General features: G+C 40.4%; 1 protein-coding gene across 9 annotated transcripts in view; it reads left to right on the top strand.

The window, feature by feature from the left end:
- LOC121653092 (ephrin type-B receptor 3-like) overlaps positions 1-23,925 on the top strand; it is a 65,149-nt gene that overhangs the window by 6,610 nt on the left and 34,614 nt on the right. For all 9 annotated transcript variants that reach the window (XM_042006322.1, XM_042006318.1, XM_042006315.1 and 6 more), the window contains exon 2: positions 22,453-22,517. In XM_042006322.1, the coding sequence (XP_041862256.1) occupies positions 22,453-22,517 (65 nt within the window). The remainder of the gene's footprint in view (positions 1-22,452; positions 22,518-23,925) is intronic.

Genomic DNA, 23,925 nt, shown 5'->3' with positions numbered 1-23,925 from the left:
AGACAGAGGGAGAGACGACAGGGAGTGAGAGAGTCAGGGAGAGATTTTGCACTCATGGGGAGAGCAAGATGGGTGGTACATCTGCACAGTAGGATTGTGTTTATTGGTTGGATAGAGGGCGAGGGGAGTGTTTGTGTGTGCATTGTTGAGGGTGCAGTGTGTATGAGTGTGCTCAGTCCAGTAAGCAGGATTACAAAAAAGAAGTAATGTGATAACTGAATGGGATATGGAGACACTTATTGTAGAAACAGTAAGAAGAGCTCAGGGTCAAATCAGACATCAATAACAATATTTTTTATTGCCATTGCATGTATGTCATGTACTTATTGAAAAATTTATGTACAAATAAAAACATGCGGTTTTATCTGTGTGCAAAATGAAGAATCTTAATAAATACTTTTCCTATTGTTGCACACTTTCAAGAACCTGTTTATGGTATGAATGGAAGAACTCATCTTGTGTGTGTGTGTAGATGAATAATCTCACTCAGACAAGGTACTTCCTCTAGGTTCCTATTGAACTATATTAACAATGTTGAAAATACTGAAGAAATGCTTGACACAATAGTAATGACTATCAGAACCAGTGTTTTATAGTACCTGTCTACAACGGGTATCCATGAAGTGCAGTTGAAATTACCATGTGTCAAACTGTCCAGATTGTTAGTGAGTTAGTACCTGCAGTGATTTCCACCCACAGACAGCTCATGTCCCATGACCTCTATTTAGAGGCCATGAGCTGGTCCCCCTGGATTATTTTGAGGTGGGGCTCACTCCCGAAGGCTACTCGTGTTCCTTAACAATAGCTGTCTTGACACAATCAAACTCCAGGGGGCATCCTATTCCAGCGGTGAATCAAACTACATTGAAAGAGGATGTGTATATTTAGAAAGATCGACTGTGCAACTTTCCATGTCTCATTGACACAGAAAATATGCACACAAATACACTAGTTCCAAAGCACAGTCAAGGACTGATTTGGCAGTGTGTACATGGATGTTTTCTTCTGTCAGTCTGCAGATGAAGACTGCATGAAGGACCTGGACGGCTTAGCACATGACAGTCATTAAATTACGCATCACGCAAAAGGTCTGAAGAGCAGAGTTTAGAAGGGGAGATTGCTCCTTGCAGCAGCTTGATCCACGTAAGGGCCTCCTCCTTCCATTTCTTTACGAGCTACGACTCTTGTAACAGATTTTGCCAGTGGAGCAGAAAGAGATCTTTGATATTTGTCTTTAAAAACGACTAGTTACATCTGTTTGGAGAGTGGACACAGCTGTAAAATGGTATGCCTTAAGGGAGGAAGAAAGGCCATATTACCTGGTTTCTGCCTCTACTGGTCTTGTTAAATATAAGGAAAGAGAAACACAGGAAATGGGGAAGGAAATTTCTTTGTTGAGTTTAACTATAACTGGGTGGTTAATGGTGAGACATTTTCAGGCAGACGGCCTAGCTCCAGGCCTTGTTCCTTTTAAGAGCAGAGAAACAGCTTTTGCTAATTTTCAAACAGCCATCTTTAGTAAGCCTGTGTGTGATTATTGGTACTGCTGAAAGGAAATACTGAAGTCATGACTGATGTGAATGGCTCAAATGCCCACTGTAATTAACCACAACGTGTTTGTGAGACAAAGAGTTTAAATGTTGTATATTTTACTGGGTAAAGGGGTCTGTGTGCAAGTGTTCATATTCATACTAAGTACAGTGTTGCAGCAGGAGGCTATTACAGTTTATTCTGTCCCACTTCTCATCCTTGGTGTCAAAAACACTCACCACCTGCACTTCATCTACACTTCAAAAGGCCCGCAGGCAAGAGGAGGGCTTAAACATTTCTCCTTTCTCCTCTGGTCTTCTCAAGAACAGCGGCAGGTTTAACCAGACCCCTGCTCCCTTATCAACATTTCACCAGATTCATTCTGAACATCTGAAACGCACTCCTCTGCACAACTCACTCAGGGCAAATTCAACACATTTCAGTGGCAGTGGCACCAACCACATGCAACCTTTTTGTAAAGATATTTACATAATCTCCATGGGTTCTCACTGCAGCTTCTCTTCGATTCTACCAGCTGTGGGGAGCATTCATTTAACCTCAGCTAAGCTGAGTCTCAGTGACTCAGTAACTTTAAAGTTTTAAGTGAATTGACAGGACAGTTTAAAGGAAGGTCAAAACACCAAAATGGTTGTTATCAAGGAAAGCATTTACTGAGGGCAATTTAGCAAATGCGGAGGTGTTACTTTTGGTTTGGTGTTATCCAGACGACTTTAACAGCTGTCCATTTGGTAGAGGCATGGATGGCAGATAGCCATAAATTGGTGTTTGTGACAGATAACGCTCATGTAGTGTGTTTTCAGCTGCAGACAGAGGACGAGAAAGAAGGCCCTGTCATTAGTTTCAGCCATCTCCCAGAGCTGTTTAAAGCTGTTTATGGAGTCAGTTTATTTGGTTGTATCATATGCACTTTTTTAAAAAATTTACTTAATTGAAAATTAATTAGTTCATGAGTACATAACTTGAAATACAAGCATGTGTGCTCCCTCAGTACATGGTTGTTAGCTGTTTTTTTTTTTTTTTTGTTTTGTTTTGTTTTGTTTTGTTTTTTTTCATTTTGTTTTTTTTTTATTTTAATCAATGATTTAACATCAAATGCTGTGGTAGACTAATTGCAACAAGTCAGATGAAAGCACTGGACAATACTGGCTGACCCCCTCCCTCTGTGCCAAGTCAAGCTCTAAATAGCTTCCCTTTTACACCCTATGGAAGCCCCTTCTGATCTCTCATCTTGCTATCTCTAACATACTCACACACTTAATACACATGAATGGTGACAGTTCCACACACACATCCACACATACGCACAAATTACCCCCGCCCATTACAAAGCATACAAAACTCCATCAAAATCTTCACCCTTGTACTGGCTTCTTGGGGTCAGAGCCCATGTCCCCATTCATCCGCTCCTCTGCTAATGAATCAATCAACGAGTTTCATTCATTTCATTTCTGTCAGACCCAATCGATCAGCTTCTTTCTCCCTGTCCTAACACAACAGCAGGGGAGCTCAGAGATGCAGAGAAGAGGAAGGGGTTTTAAACATCCAGACAGTTCAAAGACTCCTCATTTTTTATCCTCTTTGGTTCCACAGAAATATGTCTTTTTGATGGTGGGTAGCAGTGTATATGTATGGGTGTGAAATAAAAAGAAAGAAGGGATTACAAAAAGATCAAGCTGGCAAGATGTCTTCTAAAGTTAATATACAGTCTCTGACCTTCTTATTACCTTTTGCAGAAGTCACATGTTGGCACTGTGGATTCCAACATTATTTGAAGGCAGTAGCTGATATGAGGTTCTAGGGATGTCCTTTTTTTGCAGAAATGCATAAAATACCCCACCCTCTACCGGAGCGTGAATCTAACTTGGCCAGGTGAACGATGTGTGTGGTGATTCCAACTCTCGGCATGCTTCAGTCCCCCACCTACTGAGTCAAAGTCAGAAGGGTTATCGCTTATTAAGGCCCCTCAAAGTTGGAGGTGTGAGTATGTGTGAGGCCATGCAGAGTGAGAAAAACAGGGAGGCAAGAAAAGGGAGTTCAGAGGCTTCTCATTTTCAAAAGCCACTTAGTTCCGTTTATTAGCTCGCCAGTTCATTTCAAAAGGTGTTGAGCAAAGCAACTATGCAGGCCAGAGGTTGTGGGGAGCCAAGGTCAACTAAGTTAAGTTTACAGGAGTGAAAGGATGGACAGAAAGAGACAGTCAGCAGAAGAACAGAAGGAAAGAGTGTGGAGAGCTGAGCAGCTGAGTAGCAGTTTACTCTAATATAGCAAGGTCTGTTTGAGCAGAGACTGTACAAGTCTTTGTAATCCCTTGACTTGGAATATGACCACCAATCTATGATCCAAGTCTACGTTCACGCTGCAGGTCTTAATGCTTAAATCCATTTTATTTTGTTCATGTTATTATTTCAATGTGACTTTCATCATGCTGAAGTGTGAATGGTATGTGGCCTTGGAGGGATACGCATGCGCAGAAGATAACACAACATTACGTAGTACATAATATTTAGACATAATGGATGGTTCACATCTGTTCATCAATTTGAAATTATTTGGACACTCTGAATCGATAAAATGATGCTCAGTTAATAAATGAAAAAGGAGAGCACAAATGCTAACAATGGCCTTTTGTGGAGCGGTGGCTCCTACTTCTGTACAGGGGCATGTACAGACAATGCAGCCAGGTTAATTTGTGCAGAGTCTTGCATGGCTGCAATTTTACCAACCCGCACCCGCGGGTTGACAAGGAAGACAGCAATACAGTAAATGTCGTGAAACAGCAGAATTGTGATGTGACTTTTCTGACGTCAAAGTCGGATGAAATGCAGCTTGACTGTTTAGGCTGAGGCTTCGACACAGATCACATATGTATCCAATCTAGGACCACATATAAAAGTGGCCTGGATTTTTAAAAATTGGATTTGCGCTGTTCAGACTGTCATTAAAAAATCCAATATGAGTCACATACAGCCAAAATAATCGGAATTGAGCTGGAGTGAGAATGAAGCTTAAGTCCTTGCTTTCACATCATGTAGCTTCCTACCAGATAGAGTATTGCCCCTGAAAAAAGGGATCCACTGCTTTCCGTCAGTGCCTTTCACAAACTCCTACCCCCAATCTCTATATCTCACAAACTCGCTTTGGTCCCACATGAAAGGTCCAGGCTTTGATGTAGTCTGAAGGGAATCTGTTGGTTGTGTTTTAATGAGTCATACAGTGAAAATCAATAGAGGCATTGTGTGACAGTTTTAAAATGCAATCTCCAGTATAGTCAGAATGGGTGTGTCAATGGCAGATGGAGCAAAAATTATTAGAGTTTAACAAGAGGTAAAGGAAGCATGTGCGTAAACACAAATCTCATTTGAGTTGTGAGTAAATGCTTAACAATAGCTCAGCATTGTGGTTTTATTACCCACCTACAGTCATATTTCAAAGAAATACTGAGCCCTGTTAAATTAATTTATCAGTGGGAACAAAGGATTATGTTATTTACCAACATCTGCTCTTTTACAATATGTCAAGGTTTACCTTGTTAATTTTATGGACCGACAGCCTTTATTGCCATTTGATCAGAAGAAGTATGAGGTAATTGTATTTTGCGAGCTAGAATACCTTGGCCTCTTTGTCAGGGTGCTTCTTTTAGCTTCCTTGCCCTGGGCCTATAATATTTTGTGCACCTTCTCTTCAACTGTCATTCTCTTAAACTTCCCCTCAACTATTGACTGTCTTGTGACTACAACTTATCATAGTTACAGTAGGTTCTATCTTATGAACCCAACAGCAACATTAGGCAGCTGGGAGACAATGCTATTAACTGCTTGGAGACATGTTGTTATCTAGTACTTGATAAGGTCTCAATTATTTTGATGGCTATTTATGTTGTGTATCTGAAAAGGGAAGCCTGCAGTTCAAACCTACAGCAAATTTTTCATTGACTGCAGTTGTTTCCTGTAACTCACAAAAGCCAAATGATGCTCTTTGTACAGGAACAAGGAACAATAGAATAACATGAGGTTCAAAGACCAAAGGTTTGCCGTGTGCTTTTATTTCAACATGCTATTGTCACCCTCAACTTCTGTCACAAAACGTGCTCCTGGCCTGTCAGCTTGGACAATATGAAATATTAGCGCAGTAGGAACGGTAGCAAAGAAGACAAGGAAGAGTGCCACAGGAGGCTGTAACTTAATATCCTTCTTTAGGTGACAGTGGGTGTCTAAGTGTGAGTTGTAGGCGGTGTCTTGGTTTTAAATACCTAACCAAACGGCTTTAGAGTGTGAAAACGATCGACAAAGACATGAAAGTGTGAGCAAGAACCCACACAGGGGTCAGATAACCCATGGCCAGATGGGAATGGTCAAGTGAACACAGGAGAAAGGCTGTGGGGGTTACAATGTTTATGCCACCAGTGTCAGGAAAAGAATACAAAAGCATTGCCCCCTGTGCCACGTTGGACCTCTAGAAATCCTCAGGGGTCCAGGAGCTAAAAGGCTGGTGATAATTAGAGATTCACTTTAGTACACTATTAATCAATGCCACCAAGGTAGACAGGATTGGTGCCGATAGCCCATTTTTGCAACCAGATTGGACTGGTGTCTCATGGGATTCACGCCCTTTTTTCACGCTTTGTTAATTAAGCGACCAAGCTGCCCCTTCACTTACTTATTTATGAATCTTGGCTCCAACCTGTACTGGAAACCACTTGGTCTGCTCTAATTAGTCTCTCACTAATGGCCCTGATTCCATAGTATTCTAGACCTCCTTTCTGTCAATGCACACACCAAACTCACCAAACACCCATATGACCTTGATGTTACACAACCCACGTTGTCCGGTGTTGTGTTTCTGTGGTACTGGATAAAGTGCCCCACATGGGATAATGAGGCAACACTTTAAAAAAAAAAATCAATTTTCATCTCCATCTGTCTAAGTAATTATTCACCTGTTAATTAACGTAAGACCAGAGCAGCCAGGAAATGATTTGCTATGACAGATATTAGATACGGGAGAGAAAAACAGAACAAGGGGCTTCATGTTGATAAAACACTTTCAAAAAGTATAAAGAACATTATTAATTGATATGGGTAGGTTTTTAACAATGACTTTTTGCAAACTTGAAAAAAGAACAAATGCAAACTATTTATGTCATACCGCCATTCAAAAGTGTACCAGCAGCATGACATCATTCCTACAACCCCTCTCTTATAATTACAGTAGCTACCAATCAGTCCAGCAAACACCCTACCCAAAAGCGTTTTATTTTATTTTTTTTTCCATTCCTTTAATGAAGTCAGTGTTCAGGGTCAGTAAGCCCATTTGCTGTGGCCTTGTGTGGTGTGGTTTGAATCCCATAAACACTGGTCCAGAGTCAGGTTTACTGGCCAACAGCCGTGGGGATTCATTTGTATTCCTCCCACTTTGGCTAGGTCAGGGTCAGGGTTGATGACTAATCACGTCAGTGCTGATCCACACCCTGCAGTTGGAGCATTACTAACTCCTTATACCTTACTTGGACCACCAAGTGGTCCTGCCTGTGTACTTGTGCTGCACATAGATGAAACTGGATAGGAAGCACATTGATATTTCTGGTGCATCTCATTTTCCATATCTGTACTTGCAGAGAATAACAAAATTGCACCTCTCTCTTGTTTATTCCCTTCAGATGATACAAATTTCTCCACAGGCCACAACAGAATTGATCCCAGCCAAAAACATGTGCTAATGGGTGAGCTTAGGCATAAACACAGTCCCTGTTATTTTTTAACTACCTATGTTTGCCACAGGCAGTGTTTTAAGTACCACAGCGAGGCAGGTATTTAGATAGGGGAAATTTCTGGGTCACTATTAAATATCTAGCCATTGATTGGCTTAAACAGCCATGGTAAAAAAAAAGGTTTTAATTTAATTGTGCACAACTTAATTCGAGTTAATTTGTACATCTATGCTTGTGAACACATATGGAGTTTTCCCACCAAAGTTGTTCCAGTCCTGGTTTGGAGTCTTTGGTCAGAAATGGTAACAGTGACTAACTTAAACTTGTTGCTCACATAGTGGTCTGTTTCTAGGTAGCCAGATATCTGAACATTTTTATCATTAGTCACAAAAAATCCAGGTGATATTATTCAAAACTAAGTGAACTGTCCAAACAGCAAAAATAAATGTCCATCCAGTAATTTTCTACACCCACTTATTCCAATACAAGGCTGTTGAAGGTTGGAGCATATCCCAGCTGCTAGTAGGCAAAAGGAAGGGTAGACCCAGCATGGTTCACCTGCAGCAAAAGTAAATGTAAGAACTAAAAATGGATTGGCCTTATGACTTCAGCTTTCCAGTCAGACTCATGCAAATGTGAACAAAGCATCTGTACTTTTGACTTACATGTAGAAATATATATTTCTTACTCTATACTATTTTCCCCCAAGCAACCACACCTCAGTTTTCTTGAACTTTTGGCTTATAAGGACACACACACACACACACACACACAAACACACACACACACACACACACACACACACACACACACACACACACACACACACACACACACACACACACACACACATATATAAAAGTGCACATCCATGTTAGATGAACATTTGTGTTTCTGGTACAGGAAAATGTGTGTGTGCACAAACATGCTCTGTGCATCAGCACATCAATCAATGGGTGTCTGGCAGCCCTGTGGCTACAGCTGTGTGTGTATGTGAAGGTAGTGCTGGTTGTGTAGGATAATTGGTGACACCCCGCTCCCTCTAAACTGCCAGCTTTAGTTACACATCAATGAAGGGTGAATAATACATTAGCTAGGGTAGCCCATATCCCTCCTACATATCCCAAAAGAAAGAGAGGGATGGAGAAGTAGACAGATGACAAAATGAAAAATATCTACACCATATATCTTCAATAGAGAAAAGAAAATGCTAGAAAGGATATTTAACCCGAAGCTCCCTGTCTGCTTGAAACTCATTTATCATCCATGTCATTCAGACAAACTATCAAACTTCACCCTTTACCTCTACAGATTGTGCTCCTTTCTCCTCTTGTCTTCATGCACACCCAGCGTTATTCTCTTGAGATCTTTCTTCACAAAACAGGACACCTCCAGACTAAAGTGTAGAAGAGTCATAATCGCTTGGCCATAATACTGTAGTGAAATTGTTGGACTTGCTGAAATGTGTGAGGGTCCTTGAGAGTGGAATTGTGACATGATTTTTTTCTATCATCGTGCTGCTATTGGTTGTTTTCTCTATGTAGTGGAGGGAAATTTTTAGTGCCTGACAAAGCCTCGAACTGCACTGCCCATATGAATCCTCTGTATGTTGGGAATTGTGCCCCTGCCAGTTTGATTTCTGAGGAAGTGCATGTGCATATACAGTATGTGTTTCTATATGTGAGTGTGTGTGTGTAACTGCTACATGATTTATTCCTTCTTTCTCTGGTGTTGCTGTCTGGGGCCCTCTGTGTGTCATGCCAATACACAGAGGTCTTTATGTAATTGCAGTGGGCCTCTGAAAGCCCCCTGCCATATGGACCCCAGCAGCCTTGGATCTCTGTCTGTCCATCCGTCAATTACTTTTAATTGCCCATAGCCAGGATTTTGTGCTGTGACTATCTATTTAGCGGTTTCTTCATAGGTTAAATACATTAATATGTAATAAGGTTTGGGACCTCGCCAATCCCTGACCATGAGATTGACCAGAAAATGCTGAGCTTGGCTAAGAACAGGTAATGTGGATGGTAGTGGCTCTAGTCACACTTTAATATTCCAGTTTCTATCATTGCTAGCTACATTCAGTTTACATCCCTTTTTCATAAACGCTCTTTGTTGTCTTTTAATTAATGGTAATATAAATGTAAATCAAAATAAAATGTTAAGTTTTCCATGAAAAGAACATATTTTCAACATTGAAAATAATAAAAATAAATAAATAAATGAAAACTTCCTGTAATGTAACAACATAATGGTGTTTTGTGCCTGTCAGTGTACTGTGATATAAAATTTGTAAAATTTAAGTTTTTGAATAAACATGTTAATAAATGGCTGATAAGAAAATAATCTTAGAGTAGTTAAAACAGATTCAAAGTCTCACATATACTTTTTCTAATCCAACAAAGTTCCTAGAATAACTTTGTAGCTCCTCACATTTGTTCAAAAAGTCACTTCTGCTTCCAACAAAACCATGAATGGAACTTCAGAATGTTAAATGCAAAGCTTCAATAAGACTTTGCAAATCAGCAGGTGACAACATGATAGCTACCTTCACTTCTTTTATATAGTCTGTCATTTTACACTCCTGCATGTGTCAATCTTTTGTGTGTGTGTGTGTGTGTTTGTTTTGCCTTCTTAAAGGGCTGGCAAAATAGGTCTTCAACCATATTCTGAAACAGGGAACTGCTGCTCTTACAGGAAGACACTTTTCATGAACATAAGCTAAATGGCTAAAATGTCATTTTAATGTACACGCCAAGCAGAGTAGATATTAACATTGATAGTGTCGTGTTTTAAGATTTTTATGGATGCTCCAAAAGCTCTCTCTCACTGTGCTTTCTCTCTAGCTGGTTTATTACTGGTGCTTTTAGCTGCTAAAGAGGCAAAGTCCATTTGCACAGAGGAGGTCTAACAAGTCAAGTTATTACAGCAGCCAAGTGTGAGATTAATTAACTCAGAGGCGATTAAGAATAGAGGCTCAGCAAGGGGAGGGAAGAGACAGAGATACTGAGATACACAGCATCCACTCTAAACAGATCAACATGATTAATTTCATTAAGCCATTAAGAGGGTATGTGGTATTGGAAAAAAAACAAATAAACAAACAAACAAAAAAAAAAAACAAAAAAAAACGCCATGAGTAATACTGATGTCTCCGTTCGCCTTTACTCTTAGGTTAACGTTGCCAAATAACAAACACATTTATCTCCCACTACCAGCTTAAGTTGTAAAGCCTAGCTCCAGAATAAATAAATTAAACCTGTTCCGTAATCAGTACACTGCTGTTTGTCACTATAGACCATAAACCATTATTTATATTGAGAAGAATGAGAAAAGGCAGGCAGGAGCACAGCTAACTGACATCTCTTTATATATATATAAAAAAAAAAAAAAGACCAGGCCCTGTGGAAGTTTTGTAGGGAGGAACACGAACCACTTCACTTAAGAGTTTGAAAGCTGGTTAATTAGTTATAGCCACGGAATCCACACCAAGAGAGGAGAATAAAGATCAGGATGAATGGGAGTGGTAACCGTATGTATGAAAGAAAGCGGCCATAAAAGTAGAAACAAAGAGAAACAGAAGAGAAAGGAAGGAAGGATTTGTGAGGGGAAAGGAGAGGACAAAACCATGTGGATGACCTGCCCAGTCTATCTTGGTGTGCTTCCTATAAACAGCATCTATGTGCGAGTGCTTCTAAGTCATCTTTCCTGCTTCCGTATGTATTTTGCAATGTTGCGTGCTACACTAGGTTTCTTTTTTTTTTTTTTTTTTTGCATGAGTCACCACTCCCCAACTTGAATGCAAGGGTACATAAAAGAGAGACGCAGACTTAGCTTTTATATGATCTTTGTGTTTATGGATTTGCGTGTCTGTTGCAGAATGGGTGTGTGTTTGTGAGAGGGTGGCAGTCACACAGGCCTGCATAGCCCTGACCTGGCTGGTTGCATTCCTAACTTTAACTGCCCCAACCTCCCTTTTGTCCTTGGTATCTTTAACCTGAAAGCAGGTAAAGTGTAACAAGGCCTGCGCCTACTTAACAAGCTGATGTGAGCGGCACCAGCCACCCGGAGTTTATACATCATCTGGTCCTTTTCATTACTCCTTAGGAAAAGAAAAGAGGACATAAATTAGGAGGTGTGATGATGTGTATATGTGGTGGAGCGTCGTGGAGTATAATTACTCATCTTCGAAATTTCCCGACTGTGATTTTTCTTTTTTTTCTTTCTCTTCACAGGTAAAAAAGGGCTTAGCTAGGAAATAAGCATGACTGGCAGTGATAATTGACCTGATAATTATCTTCCAAGATCTTCATATATCATCAGCTGTTGCTTGATGAGCCCCCAAAAAAGAAAAAGAAAAAAAAAAAACATCTTTTAGTGTTGGAATCTTTGCTAATAGGGTATTCCCCTGCTCATATTTTGATTTTGTTATTTTGTTTATTCTGTCTGTGCAAGTTTCTGTGGAAAAGGAGAAAAGAAACAAGCAAACCTCAAAGACTTTTGGTTTCTGCCACCACAGTATTTTTTAAACTGCTTTAAAGTAATTGGAGGCCACTGGCATGTGGAAAATGTGAAACCGCTTTGGGGCTTTGCCCCTCACTGCAGACGCACAGGCAGCTGTTCCGGGTGTAACAGGAAGTAGCCATCTTTAATTAGATTCAACACAATCATTACATACTGCACTGGAAGTGAATTGTAAGGTGATCCGATATGTTGGCAGATGACTGTATTAGCAGAGACTGCATCAAGAGAAACAATGGTGGAGGGACACAGAGGGAGAGAAAGCCAGGGAGGGTAAGAGAAATAGGGAGGCCATGTGTTTGTGAGAGACTCAGTGTCTGTTGAAACAGAATGGCAAAGCTGGGTGCTAAGCCTTTTTCTTGTGCTACTCAGCCATTCAAAAAGCCATGGCTTTTATTCAATGCCTGGTTCCAGCTCTTTCTGGGCTGCACCCCCTGTGAACAAACAGGATTTGTGTGTGTTTTTGTATGCATTTGTGTGTCTTAATAACACGTCTCATTTTCTGTTTCTGTGTTTTGTGCATAATGTGTATACACTGGCATTATCTAAGTATACAGTATGAGTTTGTGTGCCCCTGTGTTTGAGTTCTGTTTGTTGAGTCAGCCATCACTGACATGTAAAATTGACTAAAACCTGCTATTAGAGCTGTGAAGTAACTGCTCACACAGAACAGGACTGCACAGGAGGTACAATAGACCAGCTCCTATTCAACAAAGCCATGTGTATTAGCATTTATTTTTGTGCGTGTTTATGCTTCCTACACCTCCGAGACACTGTTGATCAGCAGCTTCCACCCATATAAGCAAATACTCATTCATTCACACAGGTGAGGGTGTGCATGCACCCACAAACACTTTTTTGAACATTGATGAAATATTCACACACACAAGTCTCTGGGGACAAGTTGCTGCTATCACAGCTCCAGTACAGTTTTGGCCTGGGAATCTGTGTGGCTATCTTCTACACAGTCTGTTACCAGAGCAATTGAGCTGTAATGAATGGATGCAGTGGAGCAGAGGAAGGCTGGAGAGAAGAGGAAAAGAGAGTAGAGAGGAGAGTAAAAGAGGAGGAAAAGGACTAGATAGTAAACAAAGAAAGAAAGAAAGGAAAGGACAGCAGTGATAGAGAGTGGCTCCCTGATCTGCAGTAAGGCAATGAGCAGAAACAGGTCCCATTTGGCTGCATGTTAAATGTACACACTTAAAGCTGACACAGAAACATACAGAGGATACTGTAGACATCTACACACCGGGTCTCTTAAGGATTCTGCATGTCAACATGCCAAAAACACTGTTGCAATGAAAGAAGTGCAGGAGCTGTGGGGAATACAAGGGCATATGTACCAGTTCTCCATCCTCTCTCCTTTTCTCTCCTTTGTGTTTTCTCCTCCCTCTTGTTCCCCTCTTTGTCACCTCACCCACCCTCTTGCCTTTCACTCCAATCTTTTTCTCAGCTTTGTCAAACCCCCTCTCTCTTTGTCTCCTCTTTGAATATCTTTCATTTTCTTTGCATTCCCAACCCTGCTCCCTCTTCCTTCCTGTTTTTCTTGATATTTTTTTTATTTCCTTCCATCTTTTTTCCCTCCATTTTATGTATTCTTACAAATAATAGTAGAATGAATGAGTGTGCACCACATTATTTTATTTATTTCAACAAATATATTTGTTTATTTGCTCAAATTCTGTTATTGTTTTCATATGAGTCATTCTTTATCTGTTACCTTTTGCACGAGGCACAGATTGACTTCAGTCACCAAGCAAATGCAACCTAATTTTCACTGTCAATCTCATGTCAGTGTTCCATAAATAGACACACAGAGATCATGGTCATCAGATCTTTTGATTCAGAAAGGCAGTGGGAGATAGAGCGAGGTAAAATGTCACGACCGATTGATGGCTGACAGACCTTCCTGGCAGACAAAACATGTTAAAATACGTCATGGAAGTGGTTAGCAAGGAGTCATGACACACTTGACACAGTGTTAGCCTGCACCACTAATACAGAAAATCCCTGAGAGTGATAGAGGCGCCAGGTGGATTTCTCCTCATAGACAGACACATATAGACAGATAATGTGTAAGCATACTCTCCATACCTGCGTGCCACGCTTTGATTTAATTTAATTAGAATTTTCAAAGGATTCCAACATTTAATTTAAATGAGATTGTTATGTAAGTAAAATACTTATTTGAAGACTAATTAAATTTATAGTCTATCTCCTCTTCTTGTTTGACCTTTGAGGCACTTCGTATTTATTAGCGCTTGCGCTACTCACATGATTCTTATCAGGTTGTGAGCTATGGAGTGTCATTTGTTCATTAGCCTTATCCACAGAGGAGCTATCGGAGCAGCCAGCATATCAAAGAATATCGGCACTGCTTTATCTGAGTAAATGATTCTACCGCCTCCCTTTTATGTTTATGTCTTTGAGGATGAGCATATAATGAGGCACTGCTAAACGTTAGTAACAAGCATGAAAAGAAATAGTTATTTATTTGTTCTTTTTTAAAATGAAAATATGTTTTAATTAGGTAGAATGAGTAGCTGCTGGACTCGAGTAGCTTTTTTTAAATTTCATTAATTTACTTATTTATTTTTGAAAGTACTCCTCTTATTTGTTCTTGTTGTTGTAATAGGGCTATTTGATCTTACGTGTAACTCTAGTGTTTTCCTCATGGGGATCCTTTGCGCCTGGAGCTTTGCCTGTTCGGTCTGGGGGTCGTTGCCACGGTGATCGAGTGGCTGGGGGTCCTGCACTGTAGCCTTACGGCTGTGATATGGACTCTGGCCTGCCCTGAGCCGGGTGGTTGCAGTGATGGCCTCAGTGGACATGGGTGGGCTGGCTCCTGGTGCGACCAGAGCCACAAGACATTGTTTCCTCACAGTAGCCTTAAGTCAAATATTTATTACTTTTAATATCTTTATTCTAGGAGACAGAAATTAAGGAGTTCATGTTTGTGTGTCCATGTGAGAGATAATAATGAGTGTGTTTTTAAATTGCTATGCTGCTTACTTTGGTGTGTGACGGCTTGTTTTACTTTAATATGCATACATTGTTTTTACCACTTTGTGTTATATTTGGCAGGACAAGGGCTTTATAAATTAGATTGATTTGACTGGATTTAAATCTAATAGTATATGTTTTTTTTTTCCATAGATGAAATGCAAATGATATTTTTGCCAGCTTTCTACTGAGGTTCCCTTGAGCAAGGCTTTGAGCCCTTACTGCCACTCATCACTGAATAAAAGTATATTTCATTGCATGTGTTATAAATAGATATCTTTAAAAGACAAAGCTGATGCAAAGGATGTGTCTTGCCTGCCTGTTATTTTGATGTGTGCCAAAGAGGTCTTTTTATAGAAGCTTGAAATATGCACCTACACATGTTGACGTGTATGAGTGTGTGATGTATTTGTTTGCCTTTCATCTGTGTGGCGAGCAACTAAATCAATCGAGAGCTTGTGGTTGCAGTTTCAGTATATTATGTTTTAAATATGAATTGTATTTCAGGTATTGCTACCCTCCAGAGAGTGTGAGGTGAAAGAAACAGCTGGGGTGACAAGAACATAACCCACCATGCACTACCACACACACATATACAGAGACAAATAAATCCATACAAACAGAAACACACAAAAATACCCACAAATCTCAACACAGAGATTGGTATTTACATATACTGATCCTCGAGGTAAAAGCAAACCTGCTGTTCGCTGGCTTGTTTGCATTTTTCAGTCGCAGTTGGCTGAGTCATTTGCCGGGAAATCGGATGATGGCATCTCAACGTCTCACGCATAGACATGCACCACACAAGGTGCTCGTGCATGTTTATATACATCAAATTTAAGACTAGAGTGGTGTTTTTAAATGCTGTTTACTGTCAGCATTTGAGGTTTAATTTTATGGGAAGAAAAAAAATAATCTTAGACTGAAATATAAAATGTTGTAAAATCCAGAGGAAATATGTGCAAACTTTCCTGGAAGGGTTGTGAGTGAAAAATTACTTAATTTATGGTAAAGTTTGAGTCAAGAGTTCCCATGTTGGACAATATAAACATCTTATGTCTTTACAGAAATCTGGTTTTGTGCCCATTTCCTGATGGTGGTTAAACACAGGCAGACCTGATGTGCTTAAAGTAATCATTTGCAAATGAAGAACACGTCTTTCCAAAATTAGATGTGACATGAATCCTTACAAAGCTACAATCAACTGGCACTCTTAGGATTATTATTCAAATCTGATTTATTTGACTTGGATTATGGCATTTTTCAACTACTTAAAACAAAAACAGAAATTGATCTTTACAATTATATGTGCTAATTTACTGTAGGAGTTGCACATCGTTTCCATTTCAGGTGATTTCATCAAACAAGCTTTGTTTTCAATGAGAGATTAGTTCAGGCTGGTGGTTCTAATCAGATTCCATAAGAAACATCTCAATGTCATGAATCCACAAGCTTTTGGATGACTGCTACACAAAAATATTTCAATTGAAAAAGAAACCCTGTAAATCATAGGCTACACATGAGGGCATGTCAGTGACAACACAAAAGACAAGGTAGTTAGGCCTCCTCAGGCAAAGCCCTGCAAGTACATAATGACTGTCAGCATCAGCATTTTTGTATGTGGAGATAACTATATACATCTTCACTGAAGGAACTGGAAAAAAAAAACAGAAAGATAAATTAATGTTCACATTCTCGTCTAAATCTAAAGTGAGGGCAGCTCTCAAAGTACAGAAAATGAAGTGTCTTCCGAGGTTTTTACTGTAAGTTAGTGCATGTTGATCTGATCTATTTGTTGAGTAGACAAAAGCACATCAGGCTACTCTTCTGATGAACAGCATACATACACATCATATCAAAGACTCCAACTAAAACTTTTTTAGAATAAAGTTTAAGCTCTTGTTTCACTCAGTAACACAAGCAGCAATGGCTCATCCTCAGCTGTGAACACTTTTTTGTTAGTACTAATGATGTTGAATCCATTGAACATTACAAAAATCTGGCAATGGCCAGGTCTGGGACAGGTTTGAGTTGTTAACTATAAGTAGAGACAAAGAATGGAGAGAATGTGCACACTGAAACATGCATATACACAAATGCTGACACACATGTATTCCCACACACAGACGCACACCTGGATTTTTAGACAGCTACCCTTAGGGCTACCTGTTTGTCATATCCTATGTAGTTTGTAATTAGAAGTATAAAAGGGATGGGAGGGGTGAAAAAAGAGATGAGAGAAAGACAGAGAATGAGGGGGGAGAGAAAAAGAAAGAGAAAAAGGAGGGGGTAAATACAAAAGAGACCCATTCCACTGGCAGATACAGGAACTATACTAGACTTCATGAGCTGTTGAAAGATGCAATAGCCAGCTTGGCTGCAGCGCACGCACACATTCTCACACACACACACAAACATACACATGTATGTATGCTACATAGCTTACAATGTTCTCCATGCAGCAATCAAAGCCTTTTCTTTTTGTACTTGGACCGCTTTGCATGGTTCTGCTCAGCTCCCACAAAGCCTCTGACAAAAAAGAAAGAAAAAAAGTTGTTTGTTTTTATTTATTTATCACAAAGTCACAGAGTCATCTGGCAAGAGCTGTTTGTCTGAAATTGCCTCTTGAGACATGATGGGCTAAGCAAAGACACGAAAATACCACACCATCCAAAATCCAGAAAGTTTTCAGCCCTAAGGTGTCTTTGGCAAAGGCAAAATAATTGAGAACAGCATCGCACTGACAAATGGCAAAGACTTGATTTCATTAGACCTTTCCATTGGGAAGATGATAGTTGGGAATGAGAGGGAAAACAGAGACATAGAGCTTATTTACCAAGCATCTGTGGTGCTACCCTGTTAGCACACACACTGGACAAACTTCTTGCGTGACAGCCATTGTGGGATGACTGACAGTGAGTGGTAGGGTATGAGGTCTGTGTGTGTGTGTGCTGTTGAGGAGGAGTTGTGATAGAAGGCGAGTTCACACAGGAATTCCACAGAGAAATCAACTCCTTGGCTTGTCCATGTTGCAGCAACCAATTACCATGACTGTGAGTGTGTGTGTGTTTGTGTGTGTGTGTCTGGTAGAAGGGGGGCTAAAGGGGAGGCCTTACCATAAAATGGAGGGGACTTCTCCTAATCATCGCCCTCTGGCCTCGGACAAAGGCAAAAAGACTGCCTGAACAATTTGAATTTGAATAGCATCTCTCCTCCTGCCCTCTTTTTCTGTCTCTTCCTCTTTCTTTGCCTCAGCTTCACTGGATAACAAAAGTGGAGCCAACAAAGATAGCTCACAAAGCAATCAGGCTAATAGTGCTAATAAGTTGAGCACGGGGTCTTCACTCTCAATGTTGACACATTTCACTGTTTCTGTGGCTAAACAGAGGCTCAAGTGTTTGGCAACCAGACAGCATAGTATTTTAATGGAGTGGCTACCCCATGCCAGGTTGCCATTTGCTCGGTCTGTTTGACTGTAGAAGAACACAACAAAAGCAATTCAGAGAAGAGGTGGGGAGAAGATAATTAACTGGTGGAGAAGCCTGGAGGGAAGGGTTTTGAGGAAGGAGTCAGTAAGGAGTTTAGTTTTTCCATAGTTTTTTTTTTTTAAGTTGCATGCAAAACTCTGATTTCCTCGTGTTCCATTAACACAGCAGTTAGTGATATTGCCAGAGGAGAAGCCATTTTGTTTTATACTTAAACATTCCAAACATTTTTTTGCAACCTGGCAGGTTTTTCAGACATACAGTATCTTTGAGCCTCTTACTTGATGGAACCAAACTAACAAAGGCAGGCTTGCTAAAAAGTTGAAAATTGTTGCGGTGAGATCCAAGCTTAACCCCTCACCTGTCTGCTCTTTGCAAGCTAGACACTTGTAAAAAAGACCTGGCATTCCTGTCTCTCAGTAATAGCCTTTCTTCCCCTTTCCTCCTTCGGCCCCTCTCTTTTTTCTTCCTTTTAAGAAGTCTGCTTGTTTGAACAAAGAAATATTTTAAGAGGCTTGTAACCCTGGCTGCTGTGCGTGTGTGTGTGTGTGTGTGTGAGTGTGAGTAAGTTGGATGCGGCCATAAGGACGAATGCTTCAGTGCCCTCCCCTGTTATTAGGCCTGCCCTGTCATTACAGGATTAGTCTGTAGGGGTTGGTTTTGCATGCATGTGTGTATGTTTGTGTGTGTGTGTGTGTGTGTGTGTGTGTAAGCACTTATTTGCTTGCATATGATCTCCCCAAGCCTGTTTGTATTTCTACAATTTTTCTCACACAGTCACAGCACGGAGAGAAAACAAATGCCTCTGCCATTTTCCCCCACAGTTGTTAGGATAATCCCAGGTGCATTTGACCTCTATCATAAAAACACTAAAGCAATCCTTGAGTTGCTCAAACAGTGAGTCGCTAATTGAATAGCCTTGTAAGCAGTGGGTGGTTGAAAAGCAGTCCCTCTTACACTGCACGTCACATCCATCAACCAGTGCAAAAACATAAGTAAATACATAAAGATCGGCAAGGAGAAGGGGGGGATGGAAGAGGTAAAAGACATATGACAAAGGACCAGACCTTTTAAATTAGTAAAAGGATAGATAGAGGCTAGATGAAAAGAAAGAGAAATGAAAGGAAGGTGAATGAGATCCATCATTTTACAAAGATGATGAAAAAGAGATTGAAAATGAATGAGGGGGGAAAAACTGCATGCAAAAAATGGATTGAACAGCTTTTTGCATTTCTGTTTCTTGAGCCAGTGATGCCTCCCACATCTGCATGTTTTCACTCTCTCCAAGGGTGCATTTTACAGCAGTAAATTTGCATGGTCATTTTCCTGAATTGCTCTCTGCACAATTTCTGCCTTCAACCCACAATCAAACATTTTACACTTCCAGGATTATAAAGGGTTGAAACACATTGAGATAAAAGGCTAACATGAGCAATTTCTGTGTACAAGTAAGGGTCTTATAGTTACACAGCAGTTATTTCTCCACCAACTTGTCTTACTGGTTTTCTTTCCACCTTGTGTTTTGCTCACCCAAGCCCATTAGGCAGCGTGCCAGGATGTTCTTAAAAGCTTTCAAAGGTTGTTTGCTTTAAAAGATACCTTTCTCTCATTAATCCATCTTAGTCTGCCTCCCTCTTGTACTTTTTCATTTATATGGCACAGATCTGTCAGTTTGGCACCAAAATCGGTTCTTTTGTTCATGAACACATAGCACTTCATTTTCTGGTTTGTGCTGTTTTGCATCTGTGTCTTCAAGCTCTTTTCTAATGTTTGTGTTTCTATAGAATATGATTCACAGAATATTGCAATATACCGATATTACCTGGCACCGTACACCCAACAACAATAATGTTCAAAGATAAGTAAGTGCATAAACATACACATACACACTGATAGACAGAGAGAGGAGCCAGGTGAAGTCAGGGTCATCCAATGCTTTTATGCTGGCCCATTGACTCAGGATTGATGCTCTGTTTTGGGCACAATACAGGGCTTTGGACCAAATACACAAATGCACACACACACACATGCACAGTTGCCCTCTGACACAGACACACACAACCATGGTCCTGATTTGTTTAAACAATACAGATGCATTGGAAATGGAAGGGTTGTGGATGCACCTGCACTCCAGAATGATCCACTGCCTAAACCACTGAGTCAGATTACACAGGTGTGTGCAATAGTGTGCGTGTGTGTGCTTTGCATAATGCTTTTTTTTTTCGTTCCATAGTTCTTGTTCATTCTATCTCATCTCTGCCTCCCACTCCTGTTCCATCTGTCATTGTGTTTCACCCTGTTGTCATTTTTTTCTGCAAGGTCAGCTCTAATGACACACCAGCATGCCATACACACAGTCCAGTTGTAATGGTAACAGCCAGACAGTGGAGGTATATTACTCCAAAGACACCAGCCAACATACCTGCACAACTGTCAGTAATAAGTCCCTAGTCACACACTGTCACAGTATGAGTCAGAGCAAGATATGCTGCTAATGTGTGCTGACACAGTTTTTGAAGGGAAGACAGTAGTAGGTCATAATTTACACAAGTGACAAATGTGGTTCGGCCTGGTTGCAAAGAGCAGAATGCATTTTAGAGCACTTAACACCACGAGGACAGAAAGAATATTGGACAAATGACAGCAGAAAGAGAGATGATGCTGCTGTCATGATATTCAATTTTCAGATCCATTCTGAGACAGATAGTCCTCACTACCTGAATTGGTTCCTAGCAGAGTTTTCTGTCCATTTTCCAATAGGAGAACAAGCTAAAGTCACAATAGACCGCCTCAGAGTATGTCTTCCTTTGGGTGGAAGATATATATGCATTTTACCAGTATAATACATGACAGTGACACCATCACTCAAAGCATGTTAGACTGAAATTCAAAGGAAATTCCCAGTTGCAAAAGAATGCAGTCTCATAGTGTTTGACATAATTTACAAAGGGCTTGGCTGTTAGCGTTGTTACCTCTGGGGCTCCTGAAGGCAGCAGGGGAGACAGCGGGTATCTAGAGTAGCAGTGGTAAAATCCTTAGTTATACTAATTCACTTTGTAACAGAGCCTCATTTCCCATCATCTTACCGAGCAAATAAAAAAGTCTTCAAATATTCAAGAGAAAGCAGAGACGGAATAATTCAGATAGGTTTAGAGCAGTAAAGTGGGTGGTGAGATGTCTTCAGGTTCATCCATGGCAGATTCAAATGTGGCAGGAAAAAAAAGAACATCTTGCACCTCCTTCAATGAACAGAGACAGTGCAATCTCACTCTGGCTGCACTGTTTCATCATCTTTTACTATCATGTAGAACAGCACAGTGGTTGAGATAATAACTATGGCTGCACACTGCGCCTTGAGCACCGGGTAGTAAAAGAATCGACATTTATAGTCTTCTTTCCCTTCTCTTCTTCTTTCCCAGTAGAAGCAACATTGGAGAGTTGAGAAGAAAAAGAGGATTAGCAGGAGAGGTTACTGTCCACCATTTTTTGTTTGTGTGTTTTGTATGTGCAGTCTACTGTGGGTGCAAAAGGGAGCTGAACGTAAAGTCGGTTAATGCCACAAAGTGAAACCAGTTGAAGCGTTCTGACCCCTGTGTCCCTCAAGAGCTCCTATTTTGTGACTCTTAACTTTATTACCCCTCTCTCCATTCAGGCCTTCTGTTGAGTTATATATCTCTTGGAGTTTTACAGCATGCTACTCACTCTATGAGTGAATGTGTGCCACAGTGCACTGTGGGAAGCAAAACAGCTTCTTTGAGAGTTTTGTTGTTTTCTTTCTCTTGTTTGAAACAAGCGTTTAATTGAGACTAATTAGCCAGATGAGGAGTCACAATAAAATGTCATGCAATACTTCACTGATCCGCCACCTAGATTTGTCTCGCGCTTCTGCTGTCTTCTAGTCTTTTATGTCACACACACACACACACACACATACTCACACTCACGCATACAGTACTTCTTTGTCTAATTGAATTGAATATTACTCAAAGCCCAGCCTTTTTGTTCAGTTCCTCACCCTGTTATCTGAGAACAGCTTTGGTCAAAGCCTCTTATCTGTAACCCGGATCATTTTACAAGTTTTATGACATTGTTGTAAAACCATTGAAAGTTCTATTGACCTCCTCTGTCACCCTGTTCCTCTTTGTCTGACCTGGATGTTTTCTTTTCTGCCTCCATCTGCAGAGACGTTGATGGACACAAAGTGGGCCACGACAGAATTAGCATGGACTGCACATCCTGAGACTGGGGTAAGTTTACTGTGTATTGTTTGTGTAATTGTGTGCCTATTTATGTCTATGATGAGCGATAGGGATTTATGAATGGAAGTAGCTTGTTCAAAAGACATAAAAGAAAGATTAATCTTTACAAATCAGTTACTTTTCCCTCTATAATTTACCAGTAATGTCATGCAACTATATTATGGTAATATGTACAACTGACAGATGGTAAGATCACTTGCCAAATATCTCAACATTCATCAGGATATGCTTCTTAAAAAAGAAAAAGATCCACTGCAATCCAATTTCAATGCCCCACCCATTCACAGATGCTTCCTTCCTCGTGCATTAGTGCGCTTTAAACATATGAAAAGTGTTTTTCCTATAAAGTCACCTTTTAAACATCAAAATATTTCTCAGCATTGACCCATTACACATCCGTGCACTCAAATCTACCTCACACAAAGTGCCAATGACAGCCTCATCTTGCTTTCCCATGTGGTCTCCACAATGGGTTAAAGAGGAGCAAAGAGTCTTGACCCCTCCTAAGCAATACTTCAAAGAGCACCAGCACTCCTCCCCTTGCTTTTGTGTGGTCCTCTGACTTGGGGCTTGTGTTTTAAAAGGTGGGCCCCCAATTTTTTATATTTTGTTATTACCTTAACAAACCTGCAGAGAGATTCATTCTTAGCTGTTTAAAATTTCCCACCCTTCTTATTCTCTCTTTCTTCACTTCCTAGCAACTGATGAAGCTACACACATTAGCCACCTCAGCTGTAAACAATCAGTTGGACAACCACCCCCCTCACAGCTTGTCATGCCCTCTTTCTTATTCTTCCCCACACCTCCTCCCATCCTTCCATCTTCCCTGTCTCCCTCCTCTTGTTCAGCAACAATGCAGCAGCAATCCTTCCACCACTTCCAGGCACACATGGCATAGGAAAAGCCTTCCTAATTCCATCTCAACTAAACCTGCAACAGATGCCTCTTTTCAAGACATGTGCATACAGTGGCAAGCCTTCTGCACCCCAGATTTCCCACATTGACAGCTAAGAGCGGAGAGGAGTCTGCTTTTTGCTTTGTAGAAGAACATGCACCAGACAGTGCCAGTCCTCCCTGAGTTATCAATCTGCTCTTTGTGTTTCTTTTCTTTGCAAAACAACACAGAGGTACACACAAAAAAAGAAAAAAAAAGTGAAAAATCGATTGTCCCTGTTTTCTCGTTTCTGCCTTTGTGTTCACTGTATTATGTATGAGGTAGTTTGTGTGCTTTTGCTGAGATGCAACGGGATCAACGCTGCCTGGTTTTGTTATGGGTGACAAGAGTTTAAGAAGAAGTAATACAGTATCTAAAAGGACAAACAAAGCACACAGAACAAGTTCAAAAGGAGGATAAGAAAGGAGTTAGACTGAGATTAATACAGCTTAATATTCATAC

The sequence above is a fragment of the Melanotaenia boesemani genome, chromosome 14 (assembly GCF_017639745.1).
Source record: "Melanotaenia boesemani isolate fMelBoe1 chromosome 14, fMelBoe1.pri, whole genome shotgun sequence".
Taxonomy (NCBI): Eukaryota; Metazoa; Chordata; class Actinopteri; order Atheriniformes; family Melanotaeniidae; genus Melanotaenia; species Melanotaenia boesemani.
This window is presented reverse-complemented; position numbering and strand designations above follow the sequence as displayed.